Source organism: Nannospalax galili, unplaced genomic scaffold (genome assembly GCF_000622305.1).
Source record: "Nannospalax galili isolate Female #2095 unplaced genomic scaffold, S.galili_v1.0 scaffold917, whole genome shotgun sequence".
Taxonomy (NCBI): Eukaryota; Metazoa; Chordata; class Mammalia; order Rodentia; family Spalacidae; genus Nannospalax; species Nannospalax galili.
Window position 1 is genome coordinate 3,146,686 of NW_008340972.1, and position 27,555 is coordinate 3,174,240.

The 27,555-nt window shown below is 47.3% G+C and overlaps 1 protein-coding gene across 1 annotated transcript; it reads right to left on the reverse strand.

Moving 5' to 3' along the window:
* Window positions 1-1,371: 1,371 nt before the first annotated feature.
* On the reverse strand, window positions 1,372-22,212 carry Cmas (cytidine monophosphate N-acetylneuraminic acid synthetase). The gene is made up of 8 exons (XM_008836257.3): window positions 21,826-22,212; window positions 12,439-12,581; window positions 12,145-12,300; window positions 8,907-9,040; window positions 6,785-6,879; window positions 6,268-6,439; window positions 5,236-5,389; window positions 1,372-1,959 (listed from the first exon to the last, which is right to left on the reverse strand). The coding sequence occupies exons 1-8, from the start codon at window positions 22,083-22,085 to the stop codon at window positions 1,769-1,771; spliced, it is 1,305 nt and encodes a 434-aa protein (XP_008834479.1). The 5' UTR covers window positions 22,086-22,212; the 3' UTR covers window positions 1,372-1,768.
* Between the last annotated feature and the right edge of the window lie 5,343 nt (window positions 22,213-27,555).

Sequence of the window (27,555 nt, forward strand, 5' to 3'; positions counted from 1 at the left end):
CTGAATAGAAGCACTGTTGGACATGAAGACAGAAAAGCTTGATTAGAGTGGGGCAGAGGGGCATAACAGTCAGAACTGTGCTTGGAAGTGTTAGGCTGTGGCCAGACTACAGTGTCTGAACTGAGGACTGGTTTATTCTGCAGTCAGCAGGGGGTCAACAGAAGTCAGAAAAGCTTAACAGCAAACACACGAACAATTAGCCTAGCAGGAAGAGCACTGAATAGAGTGAAGGTGCTGGGCTGGTACCATCACTCAAAATTTGCTCTGAATAGATGAAGAGGAGAAGCAGGAAAGCCATCACCCACCCCCTTCTGCAACGCTTAAAAATATTTTATTTTTAATGTGTATGAGTATATTGCCTACATGTATGTAAAGGGCACCTGTGTCATGCAATGCCCAAGGAAGTCAGAAGAGGGTGCTAGATCCCCTGGAACTGGTTGTTACCACCATGTGGGTGCTGGGAATTGGACCCAGGTCCTGTGCAAGAGAAGCCAGTGCTCTTAACAGCTAAGCCATCTCTCCAGTCCCCCTGAAATTTTTTTTGAGACAGTATCTCTCTATGGCATCTACCTCCTGATTCTCCCGTCTCAGCCTCCCAAGTGCTACGTTTATAGCATGTGCTACCATGGCCACCTAGGCTACACAATCTTGTAATAACAGAATCAGAAACTTGAGAGGTGAAGGCCAAGGGTCTGGTGTCGCATGAACAGTCTGGGAGGCAGCCAGAAGTCACAGCACATCAGGGCTGGAGTTGGATGAGACACTACACTGAGGCCAGAGCTGGAAGCTGGTGCAGATGTGATTTCTGGGGTGAGGACCTCCAGGGTACAATTAGAGGGTGGAAGAACAGAAAGCCAGTGACAGGAAGCCCAGCCGGAGAGCAAAACCAGGAAGAGATGCAGGGAAGACCAGAGACACTTCATTTTCCTTAACTTCTGTCTTCTAGGGACAGACCCCAAAATGCAGATACACAGAGTCAAAAGAAAACTGTTCCCCTACAGCCTGGGCATAAAGGACCTGCTTCCTGTGGGTCAACATGGGTTTGTTTTTAATCGTAGAAACCGCTGTAAATGTTCCCTAAGAAACAGTTCACATTTGTTAAGTGTCTCCATTCATGAGACCATGCCTATTCCTGGAATCCAGCCAGGCAGCTATGATCTGTGTGGCCCATAAACTTGCAAAGGTAGTCAAATGCAGTGCGTGAGGTTAGTGTTCTCTCAATCCGTGCACTCTATGAGCTCTGCATGTGTTTACATACGTTCTCTGTATCACATGTAAAACAGTCCCTCAACATCCAGCGGCTTCTCAGACTTTGAAGTTGGCGTTTAAAGAAAATACCCAGAAAATGTCCTCTATAGTAACCAGTTTTCATCAAGTTTGTGAAATGTAACTTTATTCATTAACAGAGGGCATATGTCTTACCAGACACGCTGCCTTAAATAAATAAAATCCCAGCATCATTAAAACCACACAAACACAGTTTTACAGGGTACGATACAAAGTTGATTTTTTAGGATGTCTGAACCTGCACTCACTAAACATCTGAGAAAGACTAGATTTCTCTCTCCCCAGTCACCCTGCACCAAGAGGAAAGCAGAGCGCATCTCATGGGTTCGGAAGAGTGATTTGAGAGGACTTTGCTTTGAAAAGATAGTAAGGGATACTACAAATCAGATCACGTCTGCAATGCTACACACGGAACTGCACGTAATCAAAGAGCAGCGGGGCTCCAAAGGCTGACCCCCGCTTTCCTGACACTCGCTAATCTCTATTTTTGGCATGAGTTATTAACTTTTTCCATCAACAGGAAAATGTGCTCTGCGAACTCCCGGATGGCCCCACGGCCACCAGTGCTTCTGCAAATGTAGCTGACTGCCTTGTGGGCCCCGGAGCAGGCGTCAGCAGGCACGGCGCTCAGGCCTGCTCTCTGCAGGCATTCTTCATCGGACACTTCATTCCCTAGGGGTGAGGTAAATGCAGCTGAGTGTGGAAGGAGACAGAGTTCTAGCAAAGCCACAACCCCTAAGTACTGGTACCATTAGTAAAGGTCCAAGGCCTGCAGAGTGCTAATGATCAAATGGAACACAAGACAAAGGCTTTAGACCAGGGCTTTCCCCAGCCAATTAGAAACAAGCTCTGACCACTATGGTGGAGACTGGTGCACACCATCTGAGGGCTGCGTACATTACAAGCAAGAGGAACTCTGCATCTGAATCACAAATGATTTCAACTTTTTGCTAAGAAAAATTTCCAAAACATACAAGGGTCCCAGGGTGCATGCTTAATAACCACCAGTCCTAGATGATTGAATCACTATTTTTTCTATTCCCTACACTCTAGTTTTCTTGGAGATAGTGAGGAAGGAATTCCCAGACATAGTATTTTATCCAAAACCTTTTAGGCATTTATGTGTGATTGAAAAAATAGTTTTCAAATTGACACGATACTATCAAGCCCACACAATTAATGATTCCTTAATATCATTTAGTAACCTATCATATGGTCAAGTATCACCAACTGTCTCAAAACTGTCCTTTTGCGTGGGGGTGGGATGTGCACATGTGTGTGGCAGTCAGAGGTCAATGTCAGGTGTCCTCACCACCTTATTCCTGTCTTTATTGTGTGTGCATGCCAGTGTGTGCATGCCACAGTGTGTATCTGTGTGCATGGAGGTCCAGTGTGTGCATGTCTGCGTGCCAGTGTGTACATGCCAGTGTGTGCATGTGTGCATGGAGGTCAGAGGACAACTTGTGGGAGTCAGTTTACCCCCTTTACCATGTGGGTCTCGGTAACTGAATTCAGGTTGTAAAGCTTTTTTTAGGGCAGGGTCTCTCACTGAACCCCAGGCTTACCTACTGGCTAGACCAGCTGGCCACTGAGTTCCAAGGATCTGCCATTTCCTCCTCCCCAGTGCTAGGATTACAAGGACAGGGCCACTCTGCCTAGTCTTTTACATGCATGCTGGGGATCCGAACTCAGGACCTCATGCTTCCACAGAAGCACTTTTCTAACCAAGCCATCTCCCCAACCCTTCAAAATTACTTTCTTATTTTGAATTTTTAAAAAATCAGGGGCCAAAGTCCACAGTGCATTTCATTAGTAAGAAGTTTTTTTCAATCTGGAATAGTTCTGATTTGTATGTCACAAACCTATTTGTTGAAAAAGCACCATTTTGAAGGAATTAAATGCTAAACCACAGTGACAAAACTACCCACCTCTGCCTCCTTTTCCCCAAACGCTCTTTAGACAGGAGAAACATCAGTGACTCCTAAGACTTTAGATTCATTGTTCTGAGCTTAATTATCACCACAGTTCAGACCAAACACCACGAATAAAATTCTGCTTAATCAGAGCGTCTTTCCTATCTTTTCAATGTCTACCATGGATATGTTTTCCTCTTATAACTGAATAGTCTAAAATCTGAGTTATTTTTACTGAAAGATGATAAAATCAGCATTTCTCTACATAATCCTATCTTTAAATTTTGTAAATAAAATTTACTTATGAAGTTTTAAGAACCAGGCTGGCCTTGAACTCAGAGATCTGCCTGCCTCCACCCCCAAGAATGCTGGAATAGAAGGCATGTGTCACCACGCCTGGCTCCATACATATTCTTGATAGGAACATTTTCTTTTCTCTTTTTTCTTTTGAGATAGGGTCTCTCTGTAGCCCTGGCTGGCCTGAACTCACTCTGTAGCCCTGGCTGGCCTGAACTCACTCTGTAGCCCTGGCTGGCCTGAACTCACAGAGATCTGCCTGCCTCTGCTTCTTGAACATTTTCTCAGACTGCTTTTCTCTTACAAAACTGGACCATTCTACAACCAAAGCTCTGCTGAATTTTTCCACACTGGATCTACATGTGGTTCAAAAGCTCTTCCAGCAAATACCAGACCACAGGCTCACAGGACCTGGAAATGTATTTTGTGTGTGTACCGTAATGGGCTGTCACAACTGGACATCAGAGGCTGTCAGCCCTGAAAGCACGGTGTTTATGGTTCTTCAACTATTTCCACGCCTAAGCACAGGAGGCACCTGCTAACTATAACAGCTTAGCACTGAAGTGAAAACCTCAGTCACCTCTCGCCATCATAAATGCAGACCTCAGCACTGGTTAATGGCTGCAGTGTTCCATTTCTTCATTTTTTGAGACAGGGTCTCACTAGGTAACCCTACCTGGCCTGGAACTTGCTATATACACCGGGCTGGCCTTGAATTCACAGACCTCTGCCTCTCCAGTGCTGGGATTAAAGGTGTAAGCTACCATGCCTAGCCAAAGAGAGGCTACTTTTTGCAGACTATTGCAGGATTTGGTAAAATTTTTTCAATTTCTATCTTGGAATTGCAATTCAGAGGTAAAAAGCAAATAGTAAAATGGATTCCTCTGTAACAGAAACTGCAGGTGCTCTACCCAGGTTATATTGTTAACACCTGTAATAACCCTAAGGCATTATGTACTCCTGACATCTCTAGCTTATGGAGGAGGTGACATGTGGAACTCTGCAGTAGGTGTTGGTGGGTTAGCCTGACACATACCATTAAAAGTAACTTCCAGAAAAGCTGTTTTTTTTTTTTTAACCTTTATTTGTATGTGTGTGTCTATGAACGTGGGTGCATGTGTGTAGGTGCACGTGTGCCATGGCACTCGTATGAAAGTCAGAGGACTGTCTTGGGGAGGCTGTTCTTGCCTTCTGCCACATGGATCCTGGGGATTGAACTCAGGTCACCAGAACTGGCAGTAAGCGATTTACTTGCTGAGCCGTCTCACCAGCTCAGACCTGGTCTGCAGAACGAAAGTAGTCCCATTTCTCTACAATTATTTGGGGGAATTTTTCTTTCCCTTAAAATATTTAAAAATTTTTATTTACAGGCTGGGCGTGGTGGGGCATGCCTTTAATCCCAGTACTTGAGGGGCAGAGGCAGGTGGATCTCTGAGTTCGAGGTCAGCCTGGTCTACACAGTGAGTTCTAGGCCAGCTGAGACCCTGTCTCAAAAAGACAAAAAATTTTTATTTACTTATTTTTATGTGAGTGTTTTGCTGCATGTATGTAAGTGCACCATGCGCATGTCACAAAAGGTTGTCAGAACTCTTGGAACAGAACACAGGTCCTCTGCCAGAGCAGCAGTGCTCCTAACCACTGAGCTGTCTCTCCAGCCCCCAGTTAAGGGCAAATACTTCTGAAAAGGCAAGCAGATCTTAGGTCTGCTTTCCTGTGGCTGGAAGCAGCCGATACCAACCCAGATAGGCCACTTCTTTCCAGCACAGGCCCATTTCCTTCCGCCACTCGTCTACGATGGCCAGCTTGTCAGACACGCTGACCTCCATTTTGCAGTCCAGCTTTAAGGAGGAGAGTGTCTGCTTGGAGCAGGCCCTCTCTGAGATGAGCCTCACCTGGAGGAGAAGGGTGAGGTTAGAGGGGAGGGAATAGAAATGCTTCACAGTCACAGGAAGCAGACTATTCAAGCCACAAGCGAGGTCCTCCTGCCTCCCGCAGGTCCATCAGGAAAACCAGCTCACAGTCATCTTAAAACAGAGCTGGCTGGCTGTATTCTAATTGTCCGGTAAAGCCGAGACATTCAGGTGTGAAAGACAGCATTACTGACACGGAGACTGCCCTGTAACTGCCTGATCAAGAGCTAATCAGCATCCATACTTGGGATTTCTAGTGAATTATGGACCACAGCTTTGTTCTTTCCCTATACTGCGGACTGAATCTAAGGGGTCATGTACACTAGGCAAGCGTTCTACCAGAGTTCGAGCTCCAGCTTCTTTTTTGTAGTAAGACAGTGTCTCACTGAGTTGTCCGGTCTATCTTTGAACTCATGATCCCCCTGCTTCAGCTCCCATGTAGCTGGGATACAGGCTTGTGTCAGCGGACCATTCATTGAAAAACACATACTTAAACATTAAGTTCTTTTGAATTATGAACTTAATTCACAAAAAGAGGCTCTGTTTAAAACATCTACAAGTTGTTTGCCCCTTTCTAAATGCCAACAGCAGTTAAGGAAACCTTTCTTGTTCTAAGATCCTGTGGGAGATTCTAGGTAGCTTCTCTTTAAATAAATGTGTTTAAAATGTGATTAAGAAACATTTACTAATTGAAAAATTCCTATATTATTCTATATGGCATGACAGTTTCTAGGCACATGATAATAAACTCTATTTCAAATATTTTAAGTTAATATTAAAAATTTAAATCTCTGTATTCCTAGCATGCTGACCCTGAATCAAAATCCTCAAAAATATTACTACATTCAGGAAGCACATACCTCAATTCCACTTTTCTTTAATAAACTGATGCCAATAGCATCTTTCACATCATACGATATGATCTCTTTTTGGTCACCTGATACATAAATGTGGCCATCAGTGAGACACCCATCAATATTGCACACCAAGAGTTTTATCTCCTTGAGCTTCTCTTTGCCAAAGTAGCCAAATCTAAAAGATGCCAAAACAGAGCTTTGAGTACAACGACAACACTAAACACTCCCACTCACCTGGTCAACCCCCACCCCCATCACTCTCCACACACACGACCGACAGGGCAAGAGCTCTCCATAACCAGCACCCAGCACTGCTGAGCCAGATATGGTTCCCAGGTCACCTAGCGAGTCATGTAAAGGCATATTTCACTCGCACGCGCGCACGTACGCATGCTCATTACAGAGATCCTTAGATGTTTATACGACCTCAAGTCAGTGTCTAGAAGCACTAAACACATCTACTAAAGCCAGCATTCATCTGGGGCCCACGCTGGCCAAGTCTAAGTTGATCTGTCTTTACCTGAGCACCCTTTGCTCTGCGATTGGCCAATCGATGTCCACATCTATATCCACACTATGCTCAGCTCGCATTTCATAATATGCCATTTTTCCACCCTGAAGATCAAAGAAATGTTGTGAGCAGTGGTCACAAAGCTGGGATTCATTTCTACATTATTGAGAAAATAATCCAGTAAATGACGAACACACCGCAAAGGGTTTTTACAAATAAAGTTCACACAGAACAAATGGTAATTTTCTGACTCTGTCTATACAGTACAAGTTCCCCATTTTTCTTTAAATAGACTTCTATATTTTTTTGATCTTTTTGAGACAGGGTTTCCCTGTAGCCCCAGCTGTCCTGGAACTCACTATGTAGATCAGGCTGGCCTTGAACTCAGATATCCGCCTGCCTCTGCTTCCTGACTGCTGGGAGTAAAGGTATGTGCCACCTTCTGTTTTAAGGTAAGAAATGCAAAAAGAATGCCCATCCTGGCTCTGACCACAAGTACCCTTCCTAACCCTGCAGATGCCCCCTTCCCCTGGAAGTTTCCCTACTGCCGTCCAAGAGCAGCACCCAGATTTCAGAGCTGTGGTTCCAATTTCCCACCACAGGCAGGTGGGGTGCACATCTGCAGCCTCTGCTGGGCAGACTGCTGCTGTCCCTGAGATGCATAGTGGTATTGGCTGCCTGGGCTGCATGCGGGTCAAGGCTGAGGTGGACTTTGGGGCAGAGGAGAGGAGGAGGGGCCTTATCCCTGATACAGTTCTCTGAATGACCAGGTCAATAATAGGGAAATTTTATTTTTCAAAATTGTGAGTTTTCACAGATCTTGTTACAATGAGCAAAACAGATTTTCTCCACACAACAGGAAAGGATTAGAACAAAGTTGTTGTTAGAAGAGTTTTGGGGAGAGTAGTGTCTGTACGTGTGAAATCTAATTTCCCTGAACATCAGAACTTCCCAGAACGGCTGGACTTCTGTTCATCTATATACTGGCTTGAAGCCTAGAGAACAGACTCCTTTGTCCTCAGGGCAGGAACCACACCACAAGTTCTGCACCCAGTACTGTGCACGCCAAGCACGTGGACTACTACTGAGTTACACACTTTCTGCATGTGTGTTCACTTTGTGTAGGTACACGTGTGTACAGGTGTACACGAACGTCCGTGCACATGCATGTGGAGGCCTCAGGTTTGAAGCCCTCCATTCTTCACCTTGCTCACTGAGCCAGGGTCTCTTGCTGACAGAGCTGAGCATGGCTAGCAGTTTGTTCCAGGGTCCCGAGTCCGTCCTGTAAGCACTGGAGTCACAGGAGGCCCCGGTCCCACCTGGCGTTTCTGTGGGTTCTGGATCTGAACTCTGTCCTCAGGGCTGCATGGCAAGTGCTATGCCCACCAAGCCATCGCTCCAGCCTGCCTCTTTTTTAATGCTATTCTTAAATACAAGGACCTGAATCCGAATCTCCACAGTCCCAGTGAGGAGATGTTTCTGCCATGGATTGTTTCAATTTTCAGGGCTGTGTTGTCCCCTCTCTGAAATGGGGGTCGGAAGAGCTCTTCATTCAGCTACTGTGCAGGCCGCGCTAGAATAACCTATGGGAAAGTTTCCTATGGTCCACTGCCACTGTAAGTGCTTAGCAGCCGTAATCAAACACATGATGCAACTCTGTAGGCTTCAAGTATGAGAGGCAGCCCACAGGGGCAAAGGGAAAACACAGACTGACGTAATCAAGGTGACCATACAGAACCTGGCTATGTGAAGCCAGGCTGATACTCTCTCACCTCTACTAATTGGTTATTTTCTGGTTTTAAAGTAATAGAGATTATACAACCATGCAGCCACATTCTAAATGTAACCCAGAGCTGGAGAGCAAACAGCTCTGAGTGGGACACTGTGGGCACCAAGACACTGCACGCACAGTACCCGATCCACCTTTATCTCAATGCCAGGTGGGAACAGAATTCCATGTGTATGTATTGGGGATTCCCAAGATCACACTGGGGCACAGTGAGTGGCCGGGTGACAGAGCCTGCCGACCTCTGGGGGCTGACACTTGCCTCTAGAAAGCTGTCAGCCAGCCATGCCATGTCTCTGGAACTCAAAAAGGTTTGAGAGGATTTTATGAGATGCACATACAAACCTGCAAGTAGCCCATCTCTATCAAATGTCGTTTAGCGAAGTAAAAGGAGCCGTTTTCATACAATTCACCGTCCCAGTCCTGTCGGCGAGGCCGCTTCGCGGGGTTCAAGTTCAGGGGCTCAGTCACTTCACGAACTAGGAGCAAAGGCTACAGTAGCTTACATTGTAGGAATACAGACATGTTCACACAGTGACTTTACAAACAGCAAACAGAAGTAAACTCAGTGCAGGCTACTCCTGTGTCTAGACCATCACCAAAGGGGCTTCCTCTGAAGGACAAAATGGCCGTCTTTCTAATGCTGGATCTTTGCTTTTGAATAGTTAATAACAGAGGAGGTATTTTGGAAAGGAATTTGGAGAAATCGAGGTTTAAGTATTTCTATAAGCGGTACGGCTTGGGAGGCGATGCAGGTGACCTTCAACAGTCCCCAGGGCCGGAATGTGTTGCACCCGTGACCCTCTCGGTCTACTGCTCTTCATTTCTGTCCTTAGGACACAATGTGCGCATTTATCTACTGTGGGTCTGGGTGTCCCTCTGCGTGTGAGGGTGCGTCTGGGTGTGCATCCACGTGTGAGAGTGCGTCTGGGTGTGCATCCACGTGTGAGGGTGTGTCTGGGTGTGCATCCACGTGTGAGGGCGCGTCTGGGTGTCCCTCTGCGTGTGAGGGTGCGTCTGGGTGTGCATCCACGTGTGAGAGTGCGTCTGGGTGTGCATCCACGTGTGAGGGTGTGTCTGGGTGTGCATCCACGTGTGAGGGCGCGTCTGGGTGTCCCTCTGCGTGTGAGGGTGCGTCTGGGTGTGCATCCACGTGTGAGAGTGCGTCTGGGTGTGCATCCACGTGTGAGGGTGTGTCTGGGTGTGCATCCACGTGTGAGGGCGCGTCTGGGTGTCCCTCTGCGTGTGAGGGTGCGTCTGGGTGTGCATCCACGTGTGAGAGTGCGTCTGGGTGTGCATCCACGTGTGAGGGTGTGTCTGGGTGTGCATCCACGTGTGAGGGCGCGTCTGGGTGTCCCTCTGCGTGTGAGGGTGCGTCTGGGTGTGCATCCACGTGTGAGGGTGCGTCTGGGTGTGCATCCACGTGTGAGGGTGTGTCTGGGTGTGCATCCACGTGTGAGGGCGCGTCTGGGTGTCCCTCTGCGTGTGAGGGTGCGTCTGGGTGTGCATCCACGTGTGAGGGTGCGTCTGGGTGTGCATCCACGTGTGAGGGTGTGTCTGGGTGTGCATCCACGTGTGAGGGCGCGTCTGGGTGTCCCTCTGCGTGTGAGGGTGCGTCTGGGTGTGCATCCACGTGTGAGGGTGCGTCTGGGTGTGCATCCACGTGTGAGGGTGTGTCTGGGTGTGCATCCACGTGTGAGGGCGCGTCTGGGTGTACCTCCGCGTGTGAGGGTGTGTCTGGGTGTATATGCACATGTGTGGATGTGTTCAGATATATGTGCATGTGGATAAGTTTGAATGCACATACGTGTGCAGATGTGTTCAGCTGCACACATGTGTTTGCTGGATGGTGGATCTTGGCACTTTGGCTGTCACCTCTGTAGTAAGGGCTCCTGTGACTGACTTCTACTTACTCCCCAGCTAACCATTTTGCTCCAGTCCATTCATGTTTGATGTATTTCAGAATTTGGCAAATATGTTTTAACAGCTAGTTTACAGGGGCTGGACAATTCTCTGCCCTTGTGTGTGTGGGGGTACAGTGCACATGTGTGCAGGCCTGAAGTTTACCCCAGGTGTGTCCCTCTGTCCTCTATTTACTGAGGCAGGGTCTCTGAACTGAACCAGAGCTCACTGACAGGCTAGCTTGCCTCAGGAGCCCCTGTGCCTCTAAGTGCTGGGATACAACAGGCCGCTAGGCCTACTCAGCTTTCATGTGGGCTCTGAGAGCCAGAACTCTGGTCCTTATGCTTGCATGACAAATGCTTTAGGGGCTGAGCCATCTCCCCAGGCTGCTGCTAAGAATTTACCTTTAAGGCACAGGTAAGCCTGGCACTGTTAACATTTTGAGTATCATTGATCAGTGGCCACCATAATGGACGGCATACTTCTAAGGTAACAAATGAAAAGAACAAAAATGTCACAGAAAAATTTTAAAGTATTGATCAGACCAGTAACACTTTCACCAATGATCATTTCATAACAGAAATGTAACAGAACCCCAAGTCAGCTGGGGTAGAGGCCATTGGTCCTGTTACCAACCGCCCGCCCGCACCAGACGCATCTCAGGAGAAGACAGCTGTACCCAGCACTCACTCTTGGGGTCAAGAGGTAATTTTTCAAAGATTCCTAATTTCTTTAAGATGTATAAATGAAAATTACTTATGGATCTGTCATCTAGTAAATCTTTTTCTTCAGCTGATTTAACTTTAGTCAAATAGCACACAAAACCTCAATATTCAGTTTAACTTTAGGTTTTCTAGATTAGCTTCAAAATATATTTTTAAAGGTTCAGTAGAACATGTCTGTGTTTTATTTCTGACACCTGATAAGTTGAAAGTCTTATACATATAGCTTAACACAGAACCTGGTGCACAGAAAACAAGAAATATTTATTGAACTATCAACAAATAAATGCATTTATCAGTATACTCTATTGGTTTTGACAATATTCTCATTTTGAGACCGAAAAAGCATGCTTTTCAGTTTGTCTTCATCCTGTGGATACCTTTATTACTTTTTTTGGGGGGAGGACCTTCAGTTCCTCTGACGTCCCTACCATGTCCTTTAAGACACACGTTAGGGGCAATCAGGCCAACTTTCCCACATTCAGAAAATGTCCTGCCGCTTTCTGCAAGTATGCTACTTTTACTTATTTCTTAGTAACCCTCTTATTGTCTATTCTTTGCTAGTTTATCTGGCTAAAGTCGGGCTCTCACTGAACCCCGGGCACCCTGCTCCTATGCAGAGCTGTAATATGGGAGCACGGGGCTTCTAGTCCCACATTTGTCTGGAGTCGTCTAAGAAGTCTTAAGTGCCCAAGTATCTGATCTGGGAAAATGGCATGTCTACCTCATAAGGCAGACAGAAACAGAGGCTGAGGCATCTAAAGGGCAAACACCACAACAACTTGCATTCCACCATCTTGCCTCAATGACAAGTTCTAGACCTGAGCACACTCGTGTTCCCGACCGCAGCTGATCATCACACACTCCTGCTGATCCCTCTGTGCCCTCATCCCTAAAGAATATTTACATAAAAAGCAGACTGCCAGCAAAACAAATTAAAGTAAGACTTATGAGATTACCTCCTTTCTGAATCTCACTCCATCGAAACTGATGGCGCCTCACAACAGAGAAGACAGAGTCATAGCCTTCTTCCCGGATCATGTCTGCGACTTTCTGAAGGTCGGTGGGATGTAAACATGGAGACGTAGCTTGAATATTTCCTACAATGTCAACCTCTTAAGGCAACAGAAAAGACACACGTGAAAGGCGAGCTCCTGGCAATACAATGGCCACACTGAAATGTGACATGCAACATTTCATAAACAGAGCTCTAGATGACATAAAAGTTCAACAAACTAATAACACACTCATACCGTTGTGATAATTAAGGAACTCTATGATGGCATCTAGTGAGGTAGAGCTGTCTTTGGATGTTTCGGAACTTCTTCGATGAACTTGTGCACCAAACTGTTTGGCCACATTCTCAATTTCATCGTGGTCTGTTGAAACCCACACACTGTTTGGACATTACAAAGAAAGGTAAATAAATAGTCAAGTCATCTAAAGAGATCACTAACAGTAAGAAGGAATCCAGACACACTGAACACAACTGGCGAATCAGAACAGGTTTTATGTAACTGAAATAATGTTAAAAGCTGGGCCTGCATGCCTGTAATCCCTGCACTCAGGAGGCCAGCCAAGGCTATGCAGTGAGACCCTGTCTGCTAAAACCCAAACCCAAATAAACAAAAAACAAAGAACCCAAAGCACTGTAAAATTAAAAGTGACAGAGCTGTTATTTAGGTAGTTCAGACTGTAATTCTATAAGCTAGCAAAACTAACACTTAGTATTTTTAAGATGGCTGACAAGCTAAGCAAAAACAGTGCTAGAAGTCAAATCTAAAGGAAATTAACGATCCTGCTTCTCACTGCCAATAAACCAAACAAATGTATTAATCTAGTTTGTATATAAAACGGACTTGGCTTACCTAAACTATAAGGCTTGATAGGTTTTAGGCTTCAAAGAGAGTAAATGTCTGAATCTGGGCTTGTAAAGACCCTAGCACACAACTTTAAAAAATATTAGATTTATTATTTTCATTTTATGAGTGCATTGCCTGCATATGTAAATGCACCCATGTCATGCAATGTCAGAGGAGGTCAGAAGAGGGTGCTGGATTTCCTGGAACTAGAATGACAGGCGGTTGTTAGCCACCATGTGGGTGCTGGGAATTGAACCTGGGTCCTCTGCAAGAGCAGTCAGTACCCTTAACCACTGAGCCATCTCTCCAACTCCCCAACTGTTGTTAAAAAAAAAAAAAATTAGTGTAAAGCCAGGCGTGGTGGCACACACCTTTAATCCCAGCACTCAGGAGGCAGAGGCAGGCGGATCTCTGTGAGTTCAAGGCCAGCCTGGTCTACATAGTGAGTTCCAGGACAGCTGGGGCTACAGGGAGACCCTGTCTCAAAAGACCAAAAAAAAAAAAAAAAAAAAAACAGAGTGTGTGGATACATGCCTTACAACCATTGACACTCAGCAGCTATGGAGACTGGGACTTAATAACCAGTGTTCACAGTTGCCTATTTGGACTTTGTAAGAGGAAGTCTAAGAACAAAATGCTACTTTGCAAAGACTTCCTAGTCTCTACTGAAGCTTTGATTTCTAAACCTTCACAAATCCCCACGGTTAAAAACAAGACAACATAAGTTGAACCACAATGTTTTAATGATACAGTGTGGATGCCTTAATGACTTATAATCTGCGGTGTGCATGTGTTTATCTCATTCATTCAGCTTTACTGAGGGAAGGAGGGAAGGAAGGGAAAGTCTCCAAGCTCTGGATTTTAAGTTCATCTATTTGCTTCATTATCTTCAGAAAGAGGATTTAAGGGCCGGGAAGATGACTCAGGAGGCAAGAGCCTGCCATGGAAGCATGGAGATCTGAGTTCGAGTCTCCAGCACTCATAAATAAGCCGGGCACGACCATGCCTGGAACCCCAGTGCTGCTGAGGGCAGAGGCAGGAGAATCACATTTGGTGGTGGACAGCACAGTCGCAGGTTCAGAAAGAGAAGTCACAATAAGGCAGGGAATGATGGAGCAGGAACCTGCCTGCTGTAGGTACTCTGAACAGAAAACAGGACCCCAAGGCAACTTATGCAGGAAATGGTTTTTACTAACGTGCTGGCACAGGCTTTGAGAGAGAGAGTGTTCTCTAGGGCAGAACTGTGGACAAGGACTTTCTTTCAGAGCTCTTTGCCTTTTCTGCTTCTTAGGCAGACATACATTCTGACTGGTGATTTAAAATACTTTAAGAGGATACAAAAATAGCTGGAATGTGAGGAGGTGGGAACAGTGTGGCATCGAACACGGGATGTGGCAGAAACAGACATCACTTAACAGACGTTCACCTACAGACTTGCGCATACAGCACGCATGCGTGCGCGCACACACACGCACGTGGGCATTTAAATCAAAGAATAAAGTCAACAAAGACAACAACAAAAATACTTTCGTTCAAAGGAGCTTGGTAAACAAGATGGTTACAGGCTAAGGTTCGTCTACCCATGTCATGTGGTTCAAGGCAAAGCAGCCCATAGTTTTGTCCACCCCGAGCTGTGAAACAATCTGGGGTCATGTTTTTCAGCAAAAGGTGTATAAGCAAGTGAACTAACGCAACACGTTTTCACAGCAGCAAGATGGGGGAGAGCTGGAGACAGCACATTCCATTTGTGGCTGCAGTAAAGGGCTGCATAGTTCACAACGGAGCTTTCCACATCTTTTTGAAGACAAACGTCAAGGTCTGTTAGCGTGTACGAGGTCTGTTAGCCATGTACAAGGTCTGTTAGCCGTGTACGAGGTCTGTTAGCGTGCATGAGGTCTGTTAGCATGTACGAGGTCTGTTAGCAGTGTACGAGGCCTGTTAGTGTGTACGAGGTCTGTTAGCCTGTACGAGGTCTGTTAGCTGGTCTGGCTTCCTTTTTTCATTCCTTCATCCCTGAAACATTACTGAGTGCCTGTTCTGTCCCAGGCATCCAAGTAACAGCTGATAAAGTACAGTCTAGGCCCATCCCATCCTGTAATTCTCCTTAAACCATCAGGGAAAGAGACAGGAGGACCAATGAAATGACCAGGAAAGAGACACGAGAACCAATGAAATCACCAGGAAAGAGACATAAGGACCAATGAAATGACCAGGAAAGAGACACGAGAACCAATGAAATGACCAGGAAAGAGACACGAGAACCAATGAAATGACCAGGAAAGAGACACGAGAACCAATGAAATCACCAGGAAAGAGTCACAAGAACCAATGAAATCACCAGGAAAGAGACACGAGGACCAATGAAATGACCAGGAAAGAGACACGAGAACCAATGAAATGACCAGGCTCCTCCGATTTCAGCCTTACTTTTCCCAAACATTTTCACAGTTCTTGCTATGTAACAAATACTCCACACCTGTTTGTGAATCAATGACGTGGCGAGGGGGGAAGTGTGGCAGCCACCCACTATGAGGCGGTAGTACAACAGGTGGTGATGACAATACCTACGTAGGTGCCCCTTGGCTGTGGGCACTGAATGTAAACCACGTGCCACAGAATGAACATATGAAAGATGTTAGCTACTCAGAACACGGAAACAAGAACGTCATTAATAAAGAAATGCACATTGTCCCATTTAACCCTCACACTGGCTCCCCTGGAAGGAAAAACCAAGTTTTGCTTCTCGACAAATTCCTAATTTGTACACATTATGCGTACCAATAGATCTGTGGATAGTACACACGTGTTCTTAAAAACAGACCGGTCATCCTTAATAAAGGGACTATGTGAAGAGATCACCCTGTTTGGTTTAGGGGCATAAGATGAGATGGGCAAAGGAAAAAGAATTAGCAGGTGAACAAACAGGCCTAAAAACAAACTAAGAACTCCAGTAAATATCAAAGTGTAATGTCAACCGCTCGAGGTAGAAATGAAGCCACACCCCACCTAACACGATGGTCAGTAACACCGAAGTTATTTCAAATCACAAAGTACCATTTCAGGGACTTAACACAGCACAAGGTTCATGAATCATAAATCAACATGCTTAGAAATGAAACTAAAATTTATGTCTCCTTTGACCAGTGTTACAAAAGACTGAAAGGTAATGTGACGCTCACACTCAGCACTGAAGCATGGTTCAAAGTGGGTATCTTAGAAGCTCGAGGAATAATCCTCTAACGAAGACATCCATCTCAGCACTGTGTCGACTGCTAACTACCCTAGGTAGTATGTAAGGGTTAGCAGGCTGGAAAAGTACCATTAACTGATTACGGCAGGCGGGTGGGCGGGTGGCCTGCCTTCACCATGTCTGGCTTTGATGAAATACTCTGCAGGGTCTTCTGAGCCTGAAGAACAAGTCAGGCAGCTCCAAGGTTCTTTCAGCTCCTCCTGGGGTAAATATTTGTTGAAGGGAGAAAAAAGAAGACTGCAGACAGGCAGGGTGCTCCAAAGTCCTCCTGGAGTCCTACCAAGCCAATCCAACCTAAATCTGTACATGTAATTGCAGGTCTAAGATCCAATATTACCAGGTTCAGAATCTCCTTAGCAGACGTTCCCACCCTCAGCTGTGCTGGTAACATTTCACTTGAACATGGCCATGGCCAGACTCCTGCAGTCATCTATCACATGGCCACCTTCACTACCACAGACCCAGGAAGTCACAATAGAGGCCCTTTGGTCTGCAGGGCTGACAGCACTCACTATCCTGCCCTTTATAGAAAAAGCCTGCTGGAAACTGACATACAGAATAAAGACATGCTCTCAGTAACTGTTCAAAGTCAAGGACTGTCAGGGCCAGAAGGCATTTCAGGAGGACTGTTAATTTCCCATTTTATAAGCAAGGAAACCGGTCCTTGGACGAGATAAAGACTGTTTCATAAGAACAAGGAACTCTCAGTATTAGATCACCTATCTGGAGGGTCAGGCCCTGTTCTGCGGGCTGAGCGTTTATTATGTGCTAATCCTCCTGGCAAGCTGCTCGGGTGCATGCTAGGTCCTCTGCAGCTGAGGAGACTGAAGTACAGAGCTAAGGACTGTGTGGTCAACTACATGAAGCTGGAATTTCAGCCCGCGGTATGGCTGCAGGGCCTACGACCTCACCAGCCCACACTACTGGCTCCAAATGAAGGCATGAACAGCAATGCTAAGCATGGGAAGGCAAGGAGGGTCACAAGATCTGCAAGGGCTCCTGTGGACACAGTGCTCACCCCTTCCATCAACTCCCTAGTTAAATTTCAGGTCCACAAAGGATGCTCGGCAGTCACAGGTATTTTAAGTTAGAGAAGGCAGAGTCAAAGATATGCTCATGTTGCTGGTCAAGTGAAATGAGGTCTCATTTCCTTGTGACCTGTGGGTAAGGGTGAGGGCGAGGGCCTGTGCTCTAGGGAAGGTCTGACTGGCACAGGAGATGATGCTTTGGTCACTCTCAACAGGATTTCCTATAAGTGCATTTTAATAAGCCAAACAAGAAATTCACATCAAAATTCCAGTGCTGGGCTGCACACACGGCTCAGTGGTCAGGAGCACATACTGCTCTTGCAGAGGACCCAGGTTCAGTTCCCAGCACCTATAAGGGTTCCAAACCACAGCAGCCCTCCCCGTCTCCAACAGGGCCTCATGGACCTCGCAAGTCAGCACCTGAGAAAAGGGAACCGAGTTGATAAGCACCCTGGTCTCTGAAGTCAAGAGAAGCAGACTCTTCTAAAAGGCAGCTTGCTTTTCCTTTGATCTCTGAAGACAAGATAAACAGATTCCACCTTTTAATCAGAGACTTCAGGAGCCACTTCAGCATGGCAGTTTTCCCCTTATCTTAAGAGGACAAAAACAAACACATCCTGACCCAGATCCTGGCTGACAGACAGAAGGGAGCAGGTTTTACAAGTCCCGCTCTCCTGCCCCCACCAACCTTTGAAATATGTATCTTCCCACCTTCTGCAACCCCCAGAAGCCTCCCCCTATAAAAGACCCCAGCTCACGACCCGGGGCAGACATTTTCCCTGCCTGGAAGGGAATCTGTCCCATGTGTTCCTTTGCTAATAAACTCTATTCTGATGGAGTTTTATCTGTGTCCTGGTGCTTTCTCCCAATCAACCGGATTCATCCATTGCCTACTTTACCTATCAGCACCCATGTCTGGTGCTCCACGGGGACGTGACCCTAGCCTCTGAGGCATCTGCACTCATACCACGACCCCCTCTATTACTAAAAATAATACGTTTTTTCAAATCTTCAATGTCTGCTCTCACTTTTTGTTGGGTTTTTGACTCTGACAATCCACCCCACTTCCAGGAATCAGACTCCACATGCTTCAGTAGGTCCCATTGGTGGCTCTGAGTAGAAGACGCTGAACTATCAGAATACGGGAACTGTGCTCGGCTTCAGGGACTGGTCTGAGGATGAGCAGAGAACCCAACGGGAGTACTGTTAAAGTTTTGAGACAAGCACGTCTCTGTGACTACACTGGAGCCTAGAGTGACAGGAAGAGTTGCTACAAACCCAGATACCAGTTAGATGGGGAAGAACACGCTGGACTTACAACTTCTGCAATAAGGAAAAAAGTCTGTGTGAATGGAATTCAGGTTCCCTCAAAAGAAAAGCCTGAAGGATTTTTATAGCTTAGGGTGTGTTAAGGGAGAGGCTGGAGATGTTCAACACCACTCTAACGAGGGGCATCTGGATTTAGGAGCTGTGCTTATGGAGAGAAACAAGTTTTTGTCTTCAAGATAAGTAGCACATGTGCAAGTTCAAGCCCAAGACACCCACCAGTGTTAGGTGCTTATCTTCCCGAAGGGACTGTGAAGAGAGGGAAGTTACGACTGCCCGCCCCCACAATGTCTGCAGTTCCCTGAATGGAGAGGGCATAAAAGTTCCTGTAACTGGAAACTTTCTAAGGCAGCTCTCTAAGAGGGGCCTATCGGCCCGTCCCATCTCCCCTGGAACAAATGGTTTATTTTACTTTGCTGTACCTTCTCAGGAGGGTATGTTAAGGAAGGACCTGGATCAAACCTAGGAATGTGGCCTTAAGCTATGGTCAAGTCTGTCTGGGGCAAAGGTTCAGGGAGCCATGCAGAGTCTCAAAGTTCTCAGTACACGCAGCCCACATCAGAATGGGCGAGCCTACCCTGAAACAAGAAAGCAAAGATTCTCTGACAGAGTGCACGCCCCCGGCCCTGCTCTATGATCCTAACATTACTGATCTCCCCCCATACCAGATGTATGCATGTGCATGTGTGTGGTCCATCTGTTATTCTGTTGTGACACACACATTAACAACTGGACAAAAGCTTGATTTGGATTCACCTTCTGAGGTTTCAGTCCATGGTCGCTCAGGTCCATCTCTGTGGCCTGTGGCCAGCAGAGTACTGATGGTGGAGAGGAAGGACAGGGAGGGGCCTGGGATTAAATGGTCCCCAACAATATGCCGCAGGTGATCTACTTCTTCCAACTAGGTCCTCCTCGAAAAGGTTCCCCCACCTCCCAGTAACGCTATCAATTTGGAATCCAACGGATTAATCCATTGGTTAGCCCTTTGGATCCAGTCACCAGGGATGGAGACTTCAACACCTGAACCTGTGAAGAGCCACTTCACACCTAAACCCTAAACCGTGAAACCCTCTGTCTTTGCTGCAATGGAAATGCCACGAAGCAGGTGAAACTGGTGATGACTGGGTGAGCCTGGCCCTCCACTAGCAAGTCTGTTTTCCACTGTTTTGGCCTCGCCTCATTCCTGATAATTAACCAATAGAAGCAGCTTGGCCTGAGAAGAGTAAAGCAGGACATCAAAGAACCATACCAGCTGTGCCACCACCTAGTCGGTAGGCTTTCTTCAGGTTTAGGAGGTCCAGGAATGCCTGGTGACATGTGGACATCAGAACAAGGCCAGGAGGACTGCTGTGGGAATTGATGGCCTTTCAGTGCCACCTGACCACAGCAAACTTGGAGCCTTTACACTGCCACCCTGGAGAGATGGAATTGGGGTGACTGCCTGCCACCTTCTTCCTGCCGTCTTGTTCCAATACATCGTATCACCGGTGGCTTCAGAGGGGGCAGCAGGACTGGACCGCATATGCACGGACCCTACTGCTGCTCTTATGGGCACAGAACAGGGTCTGCCACATAGCAGGTAGACTGTATTCCCTGCAGGAAAGAATCATTGTTTTGTCCTTGAATCTAATGTTGCACCTAGAAGATTTATCCTTTGTGTTCCTGTGAGTGCCACAGGAGTGGAGACTGGAGGACAGCCCAGGGAATTGACCCTCACCTTCCACCGTGTTTGAGACAAGTCTCTCTTGGTGCCGTCTCCCAGGCTAGCTGGCCTACGGGTTTCTTAGGATTCCTCTGCCTCCACCTCCCATCCTGCTGTAGAGGCAGTGGAATTACAGATGCACTAGTCCCATACCTGGCTTTTTAATGAATGTTCTGTGAATCACACCTTGGGCCCCCACACTGAGCCATCCCCTCTGCCCATTACCTTTTTAAAAGCCACTTTACAAGTGGTTTTCTGACATGTCACCCAAGAGTCATAAATGATCATTTTGTTCTCAATCTATGAATGAGTACCATCTCTTTCACAAATATGAAATTTTACTATATGACAGAGGCCTGCATGTACTTAAATTCTTCTCACTCCTTTGTACGTTTTCTGTGAAGCTTAAAAACAAAAACCTGAAGTCCACCCGGACTAGAACCAAGCATGGACCATCTTTCTATTCCTTGCAAGGGTACAGCAAACACGCGCTCAGGAAATGTTTACAGGACTGAACCAAATCCGCGGTGCCCCTCTGACACCCTATCTCTCTTCTGCACACTTCCTATTACGTTATTTCTGAGTGTCAACTTCTACTTGCCCAGCTCCACCCAGAGCTCGCTTTGGGGTTAAAATGGTCAGAAAATTAACAACTTCATACCTTTTGATCCTCACTTAAAACTAAGTTGGTTGAATGAAAATCCATTTACTCATAAAATGAATCATTAATTATAAATTAATAGCCCTCAAAAAATAATCTTAAAAATCCAAACAGCAAAAGGTAGTCATAACAAATTCAAGTGCAACTGGGTTGCACCTAGTATGTGTAAATTCGTTCTTGGCAGAAGATTTCATCTCCCTCCTTTGATGAACGGCATCAACTTGCAACCCCTGATCAATGTGGCAGATGCCACTATCTCTACTTGAACTGTTGCTGGACAAGCCGCAGTTCAAGAGGTAGGATAAACCCATTCACAATCACGTACAGCAGCTTGGCTACTGTTAAAGCTCACACACGCAGGGTGCTTTCCGGATTGTGCTGACTCACAAGGCTTCAGGCTGGAGTATTTTTTTTTTTTTTTTTACCTCCTCAAAGGTGACGAAAGGATCTCCAAGCTGACTCCAACTAGGAAGCCCTGACTCTGGACTCCATTCACGCACCTGCCACCTTCCGGGTGGATCAGCACCAGGCAGTGGAGGAGGTGAGCACCAGGGGCGGCTCCCGTCTACACGGGGTGCCCCGCGTCTACACCGGCTCCCACCCCCAGAAGCTGCACCCCAGTGCCCCCTACCCCAGGACCCCTGGGAAGCTGACAGCTGCGGGGCCGCCCCCCTCCCCTCCCCGGGTGGCACTGTCAAGGGCACGGAAGGGAGCAGCGGGTGAATCGGGAAGGGCCGCGGCGCTTCCTCCGGGCTCAGCGCCCGCCCGCACCCGACCCCAGCCCAGGCCGCCCTCCCCCGCACATGCGCACCTCTGGAAGACCCCCGAGTCCAGCGCCGCGCGCAGGACCCAGCCAATGAGCGGAACCCCCGCCAGGTGCTTGATGTTCTTCAGGGGGATGCCTTTGCTGCCGCCCCGCGCCAGCACCAGCGCCGCCAGGTGCGGCGGCTTCTCCACGCTGCGGGCCGGGCCGCCGCGGGCGTTGCGCTGCAGCTTCGGAGGCCGGCCCCGGGAAGGCCGCCCGCGCGGGGCGGACACCGACGTGGCGGCCCCCTTCTCCGCCGGGTCCATCTTCCTCCCACGCCTTCGCCCCAGCTTCTCCACATCCGGGAGCTCGGCACCGCCAAGTCCGCGCGGCGCCGCCTCTCCCCGCCCGGGGGCTCGCTCGTCTCCGCGCCTGCCGGCTCGCCCCGCCCACGCCCCGCCCACGCCCGCGGGGCACGCCGGGAGTTGTAGTCCGCCGCGCCCTCCCCGCCGGCCTTAGGTACAGGTGAGCGCCCAGAAAGACCCTGGAGCCGAGCCCAGGAGGTCGCGCCCAGAGCGTTTGCAGGAGGCCCGATTTGTGGGGTGCTCCATAACGCCTGGAGATTTCTAAAATGACCAGGGACTCTGCTCGTTCTCCTCCTCCCCTTTTTCCCCCTCCTCCCGCTCCTCTGCCGCCTCCCCCTCCTTTCCCTCCTCCTCCTCCCGCTCCTCCTCTGCCTCCTCCCCCTCCTCCCTCCTCCTCTTCCTCCTTCTTCCCGCTTTGCGTCTCTCCTCTTCCTCCTCCCCTTCCTCCTCCTCCTTTTCCCCTCACCTCCTCCCCCTCCTCCTTGCCTCCTTTTCCCTCCCCTTCCTCTTCCTCTCCATTTAAGACAGGACCTTGCTCTGCAGCCCAGGTTAGGCTTCAACTTCCTTTTATAGCTCAGGTTGACCTGGAACAGATCTTCCTGCTGAAGGAGCTGCCAACCTCAGCGAATTAGTTATTTCTGAAGAAGTTCCCCACTTAAGAATTGTATCTCCTTTCTCAGTGCATACTGTGGAGGACCTTAGCACGAGTCAGTTCTGTTTTAACATATGTTAAGCCTACATCTTTCTCATATGCTCCTGATTCACTTTTTTTCCTTAAGAAATTACCTCATTCAGATATACTATGGCTGCCTTAAACTAGATTTTTTAAGCCACCCACTCCCATGGTCTTGACTATTCTGTCTTCTAATCCAGTCAATAGCATTACTGTTTACCCAGTAGGAGAAACTTAGAAGTCAGCCTTTCTGGTCTACTCTAGTGTACAGCCTGTCTGTTCCCTATCAATAAAATGTTAATTTTTTTTTTTTTTTTTGTCTGCTAAACTATTTTCCTTTGAGAACTTGTCGCCTCTTTGTTGGTGTGGTACAAATACACATTCTTTGCATTGTTAACAGTGTGCAACCAAAGTTGGCCCTTGAGGTACCCTGTTTTCCTGAACATGGCTGTGGTATGGGTGTTAGATTTTTGGAGAATAAAAGGAGAGATAAAGGAGTAGGAAACGAGGAACCAGAGCCAGACCTGCAACAGGTGAGGAATCAATCTTCCTGTATTCAAAGAAGACACAGTGAGAGGTAGAGGCTGTCTGTGGGACCAAGCTTCTACAACTAGACAGAAAACGGGGGTTTTATACCAGGGTTGTGGGACACAGCTGCCCTTAGTGGGGAGTTGAGTTAGTGCCTGGGCTTGGTGTCCTTGGAGTGATTGAAGGTCTCCTCAAGATCATTTCCCCAGAAACTGGTGGGAGTGTTATCTGTGGCCTTGGAGGAGACAGGTTGGGCTCCACAAACACTTTCTCTCAGGCTTGGGAGTGACCAACTGATAAAGGGTGAGCAGAGCCAGGCTTGAGCAAGGCCAGGCTGCCAATTAAGGGCCGGCCAGTTAGACATTTAAGCGATTTATGGATTTCCTTAATGAGGCTTGTGGCTCTTCTGCAATTCACACGTTCTATCAATGGGGTTGGACAGGCAGGGCTCCTGGAGTTCTTTACAGACACCAGTCAGGAGAAAAGGTCTTTTTCTTGTGAAATTTTTGGCTGTTAAAGGACTGGGGAAGTCTGAAGCCTTGGGGTAAGGAGTGGAAGGAATTTGCTGTTCTGAAAGGGGAGGGAGACTGATGCTCAGGGAAGGAAGGCAGCCCAAGTTGAAGAGAGGAGAGAGAAAGAGCCCCTGTGACATCATCTCAGCCTCTTCACTGAGCCAAGAAGTTTCAGAATGCACTGCCTCACTGACATCTTTCTAATAGACTTGTAAGTGGGCTAACAGGAAACACTCACTGTTCTTTGATGTTTTCTCAAGTTTGTATGGTTTCCAGAGGAACCAGAGGTGGTGTATGGCCCTCCTTTCTTGAATGGGTAAAGGCCTGAACCCTTCATGGAAGAGACAGCAAGCTTCTGGGTCCTGTGACACAGATGGTGGTCCAGCCCTTTCTGGGATTGGTTCTGGGAGAAGGTGTGTTGAACAAGCAGGGGAAGATGGCTGTGAAGACTTGCATGTGGGTCTGGAGGAGGAGGTGGGCTCTGTGAACCATCCCAGCACTTCGTCAAGTGAGCACTTGTCCCCTACCCATTGGCTCTTCCAGGAGGACCTTCTGCCATTGTGTCTAACACAACACTGAGCTTTGGGTAAACATCTGAGGATGCCCGCTGCTTCTTAACCCGCCCCTTGCCCTTCTCCATTCCAATCTCAGTTTCCATCAATGATGTAACTGCTCTCCTCCACATTCTCTAAGGTCGTATGAAGCCTGGTAGACCATTGCCATGTGAGTGGTTTGTGTCTCAGAGTGGGGGACAGACCAAGTGCTGCCACTGTTGTGTATCAACTGAGGTTATGGCCGTTTTAATGCAAGTTTCAAGACCGAAGACTCCTCTGGGAGAGGAACTGTTCCTTCTTTGTAATCTCACCTGGGACAGCACAGGGGCAGTGTTTTCTCAGTAAATGCTGGTGAACTCCATCTCATACTTTTCATTCTCTCCACATGTACGTTACGTACTTCTTTCAGGTGTTTTACTTTGATTGAAATCATATCTGCCCCTCCTCCTTCTCAAGGATAGTCTCCTTTGGTCTAAAGACAGAATGGCTTCCTGGAAGAGGAGGTGATATCTTTGGGCTGCTTGGAGGAATCGTCCTCTCAAAGCACATATTCAGAGTCAGCCCTTATTTGAAGATGTGTGTGAAGCATTGCTGACAAGAGTTAAAGAATTTGTTTAGGAGGAAAAGAATGTATCCTCATAATATGTAATAAACCTCCTGTTTTATGAACGAATTTAATACATATATGAACAAAGTCTTTGTATATGTATGTGTGTGCATATGTGGCACTGAGGATAGAACCTAGGGCCTTACACATGCTACACAGGTGTTCTACATTGAGCTGTGACCCCAGTTCCCTTCCATTCATTTTTCCGTTCACATTTGCTGTGGTCCACAAGCCAGGCTTTGTGCTGTACATGTAAAAGGTTGAGCTAAGCTGACCAAGACAGGGAAGTTTTATTCTGATGGGCAGTGGAGTTGGGCTGTCAAACTGCAGTGTGATGAGGTCTGTGCTGTGGTGGAACTGTGCACCAAGGTGGGCAGTACAGAGAGAAGTGTTTAAGCTTGATGAAGTCCCTCCCTGTCTCCTTCCCTCTCTTCCTTCCTTCTGAGACAGGGTCTTCCTATAGCTGCAGCTGACCTAGAACTTCCTGTGTAGACCAGGCTGCCCCTGATCTCACAGGGATCTGCCTGCCTCTGCCTCCTGAGAGCTGGGATCAAAGGTGTATGCCACCATGCCTGGCCCTAGATGGAGATTTTTATTGGCAAGAATACTCTTGAAAGACGGTAACATGTAATTATACCATAGGCAGAGAAAGCAGTGTGGGTGGCAGAGGCCCAAGGAACAAAACAACACAAAAAATTGGAAAACTTGAAGTAGCCATTGTGATCAGCACATAAGATACTGGTTGGTAAATCTTGTTTTTAAAAAAGGCAGCGCAGGGGTGCGGGGAGGGAGAGAGGTGGTGGCCAGAGAACTGGCTCAGCAGCTAAGAGCACTGGCTCTTGCAGAGGACCGGGGTTTGGTTCCTAGCACCAGCATGTTGGCTCACAACTATCTGTGAGGATGGGGGACCAGACTCCTTCCAGTCTCCACAGGAACTGCACACATGTGGTTTACACATAAAATGAAAACAAGTCCTAAAAATAGTTTAAAAATATGAATTGGGGGCTGGGGAGATGGCTCAGTGGTTAAGAACACTGGTTGTTCTTGCAGAAGACCTGGGTTCGAATCCCAGCATGCACATGGCAGCTAACAACTGTCCGTAACTCCAGTTCCAGGGGATCCAACAACCTCTTCTGTCCTTTGCAAGTTACATGTTGATAAACAATCGTCCAGTAGAAACTGGAGCCTTAATGACATACGAGGAACTCACCAAACCAACTTCCTTCATTATATAATGGAGGGTGAGAACTAATTCTAGGTGGCAGGAATGTCCGGCCTGAAAACATGAGAGAACTTGAATTTCATAGGGACAGAGCTACAGAACTGGCTTCTCAGAGACCAGATTTAAGGCATCTCAAACCGTAAGCAGTTCTGGCCAGCCCTGAAAAAAGACTGCATCTGGAATATGACCTTGTAAAATGGTGACTTACTGTTCATTACTTGGACTGGAGAGATGGCTTAGCAGTAAAGAGCAGTTGCTCTTTACTTGAAGAGGAAGCAAGGTCAGATCCCAGCATCCACATTGGGCAGCTCACAGCCACCTGTTTATTCTATCCGGTGCCCTCTTCTGGCCTCCACAAGTACCCAAATTCACACATACATACACACAAATCTTTTGTAAAAATGCTCATTGCTTCTATGACAGCAATGGGGAGTGGGTATTTTCTAGAGGCCTCTAATCATACTGTTACTTACTGAGAACTTGGTTAAGCACCTTTCAAGCCACTGGCCTTTGACTGTACCTTTTCACATTTCATTCTTTACAGGGACCCTTAAACACTTTCCCTCCGTCATCCCATATTTCAGGTAAGAAAACAAAGCCTTGTTTAGAAATGCGTAACTACTGTTCAGATCAGAGCTGGAGAGTGCTTCATATGAGATCACAGTGCATCCTCAAACTCTAGAAACTGTGTTCTAAATTCCGAGAATGAGAACCTGTGTCGAATAATACCATACTTAAAATCTGACGTGATAGAGGAAGGAAGGTACAAAGGCACCCCCAGACTGAGTATATAGGGTCGCACAAGAGATAACTCCAGGTCACGTTCTCTTCTTTTGGGTAAATGAGGTCTTTGGAGAGGATAGAGCAAAACAGATAGAAACCGTGAAGCCTCAGAGCCAAGACCAAGAAGATATCCAGTGTCGATAATACTGGACGCTTTGCCCAATTCCTTCCTAAAAGAAGGTCCATGGAGAACTCTACTGCTCTGTGAGACACAGACACAGAAAGGCTGGAGCCGGGCAGGCTGGAAGCATTGCAGGTCTGAGGAAAGTCACAGAGGGGTTAGCTCAGTGTTAACGGCGGAAGGGGCTGGGTCATCTGCCCAAATCTTTGTTGCTAGATGTTGCCTTAAGCATAAGGCAGCTTCTGGTTCCAATTTCTACAGAGCCATTTGGGGCTGGCTTCGTTCCTGAGGGAGTCTGTTGGGAAAGGAGTCAGGGGACAGAGGTACGTTATCTGTAAGGATGGCACGCAGTTCCTGTGTCTATGCTTACTTGCTCTGCCCCTGCTGGTCCTGGCAATGGGGCTGGATGACACTGCTCTTTGTAAGTGTAT

What these genes read in the sequence shown, in the direction of transcription:
- Cmas (XM_008836257.3), bottom strand. Translation starts at nt 22,085, where the DNA reads ATGGACCCGGCGGAGAAGGGGGCCGCCACGTCGGTGTCCGCCCCGCGC. An exon ending in GTTCCTTAATTATCACAACG is followed by an intron (nt 12,301 to 12,438) that starts GTATGAGTGTGT and finishes TGTTGCCTTAAG; the next exon opens with AGGTTGACATTGTAGGAAAT. An exon ending in TAAAGAAAAGTGGAATTGAG is followed by an intron (nt 5,390 to 6,267) that starts GTATGTGCTTCC and finishes CTTCTCCTCCAG; the next exon opens with GTGAGGCTCATCTCAGAGAG.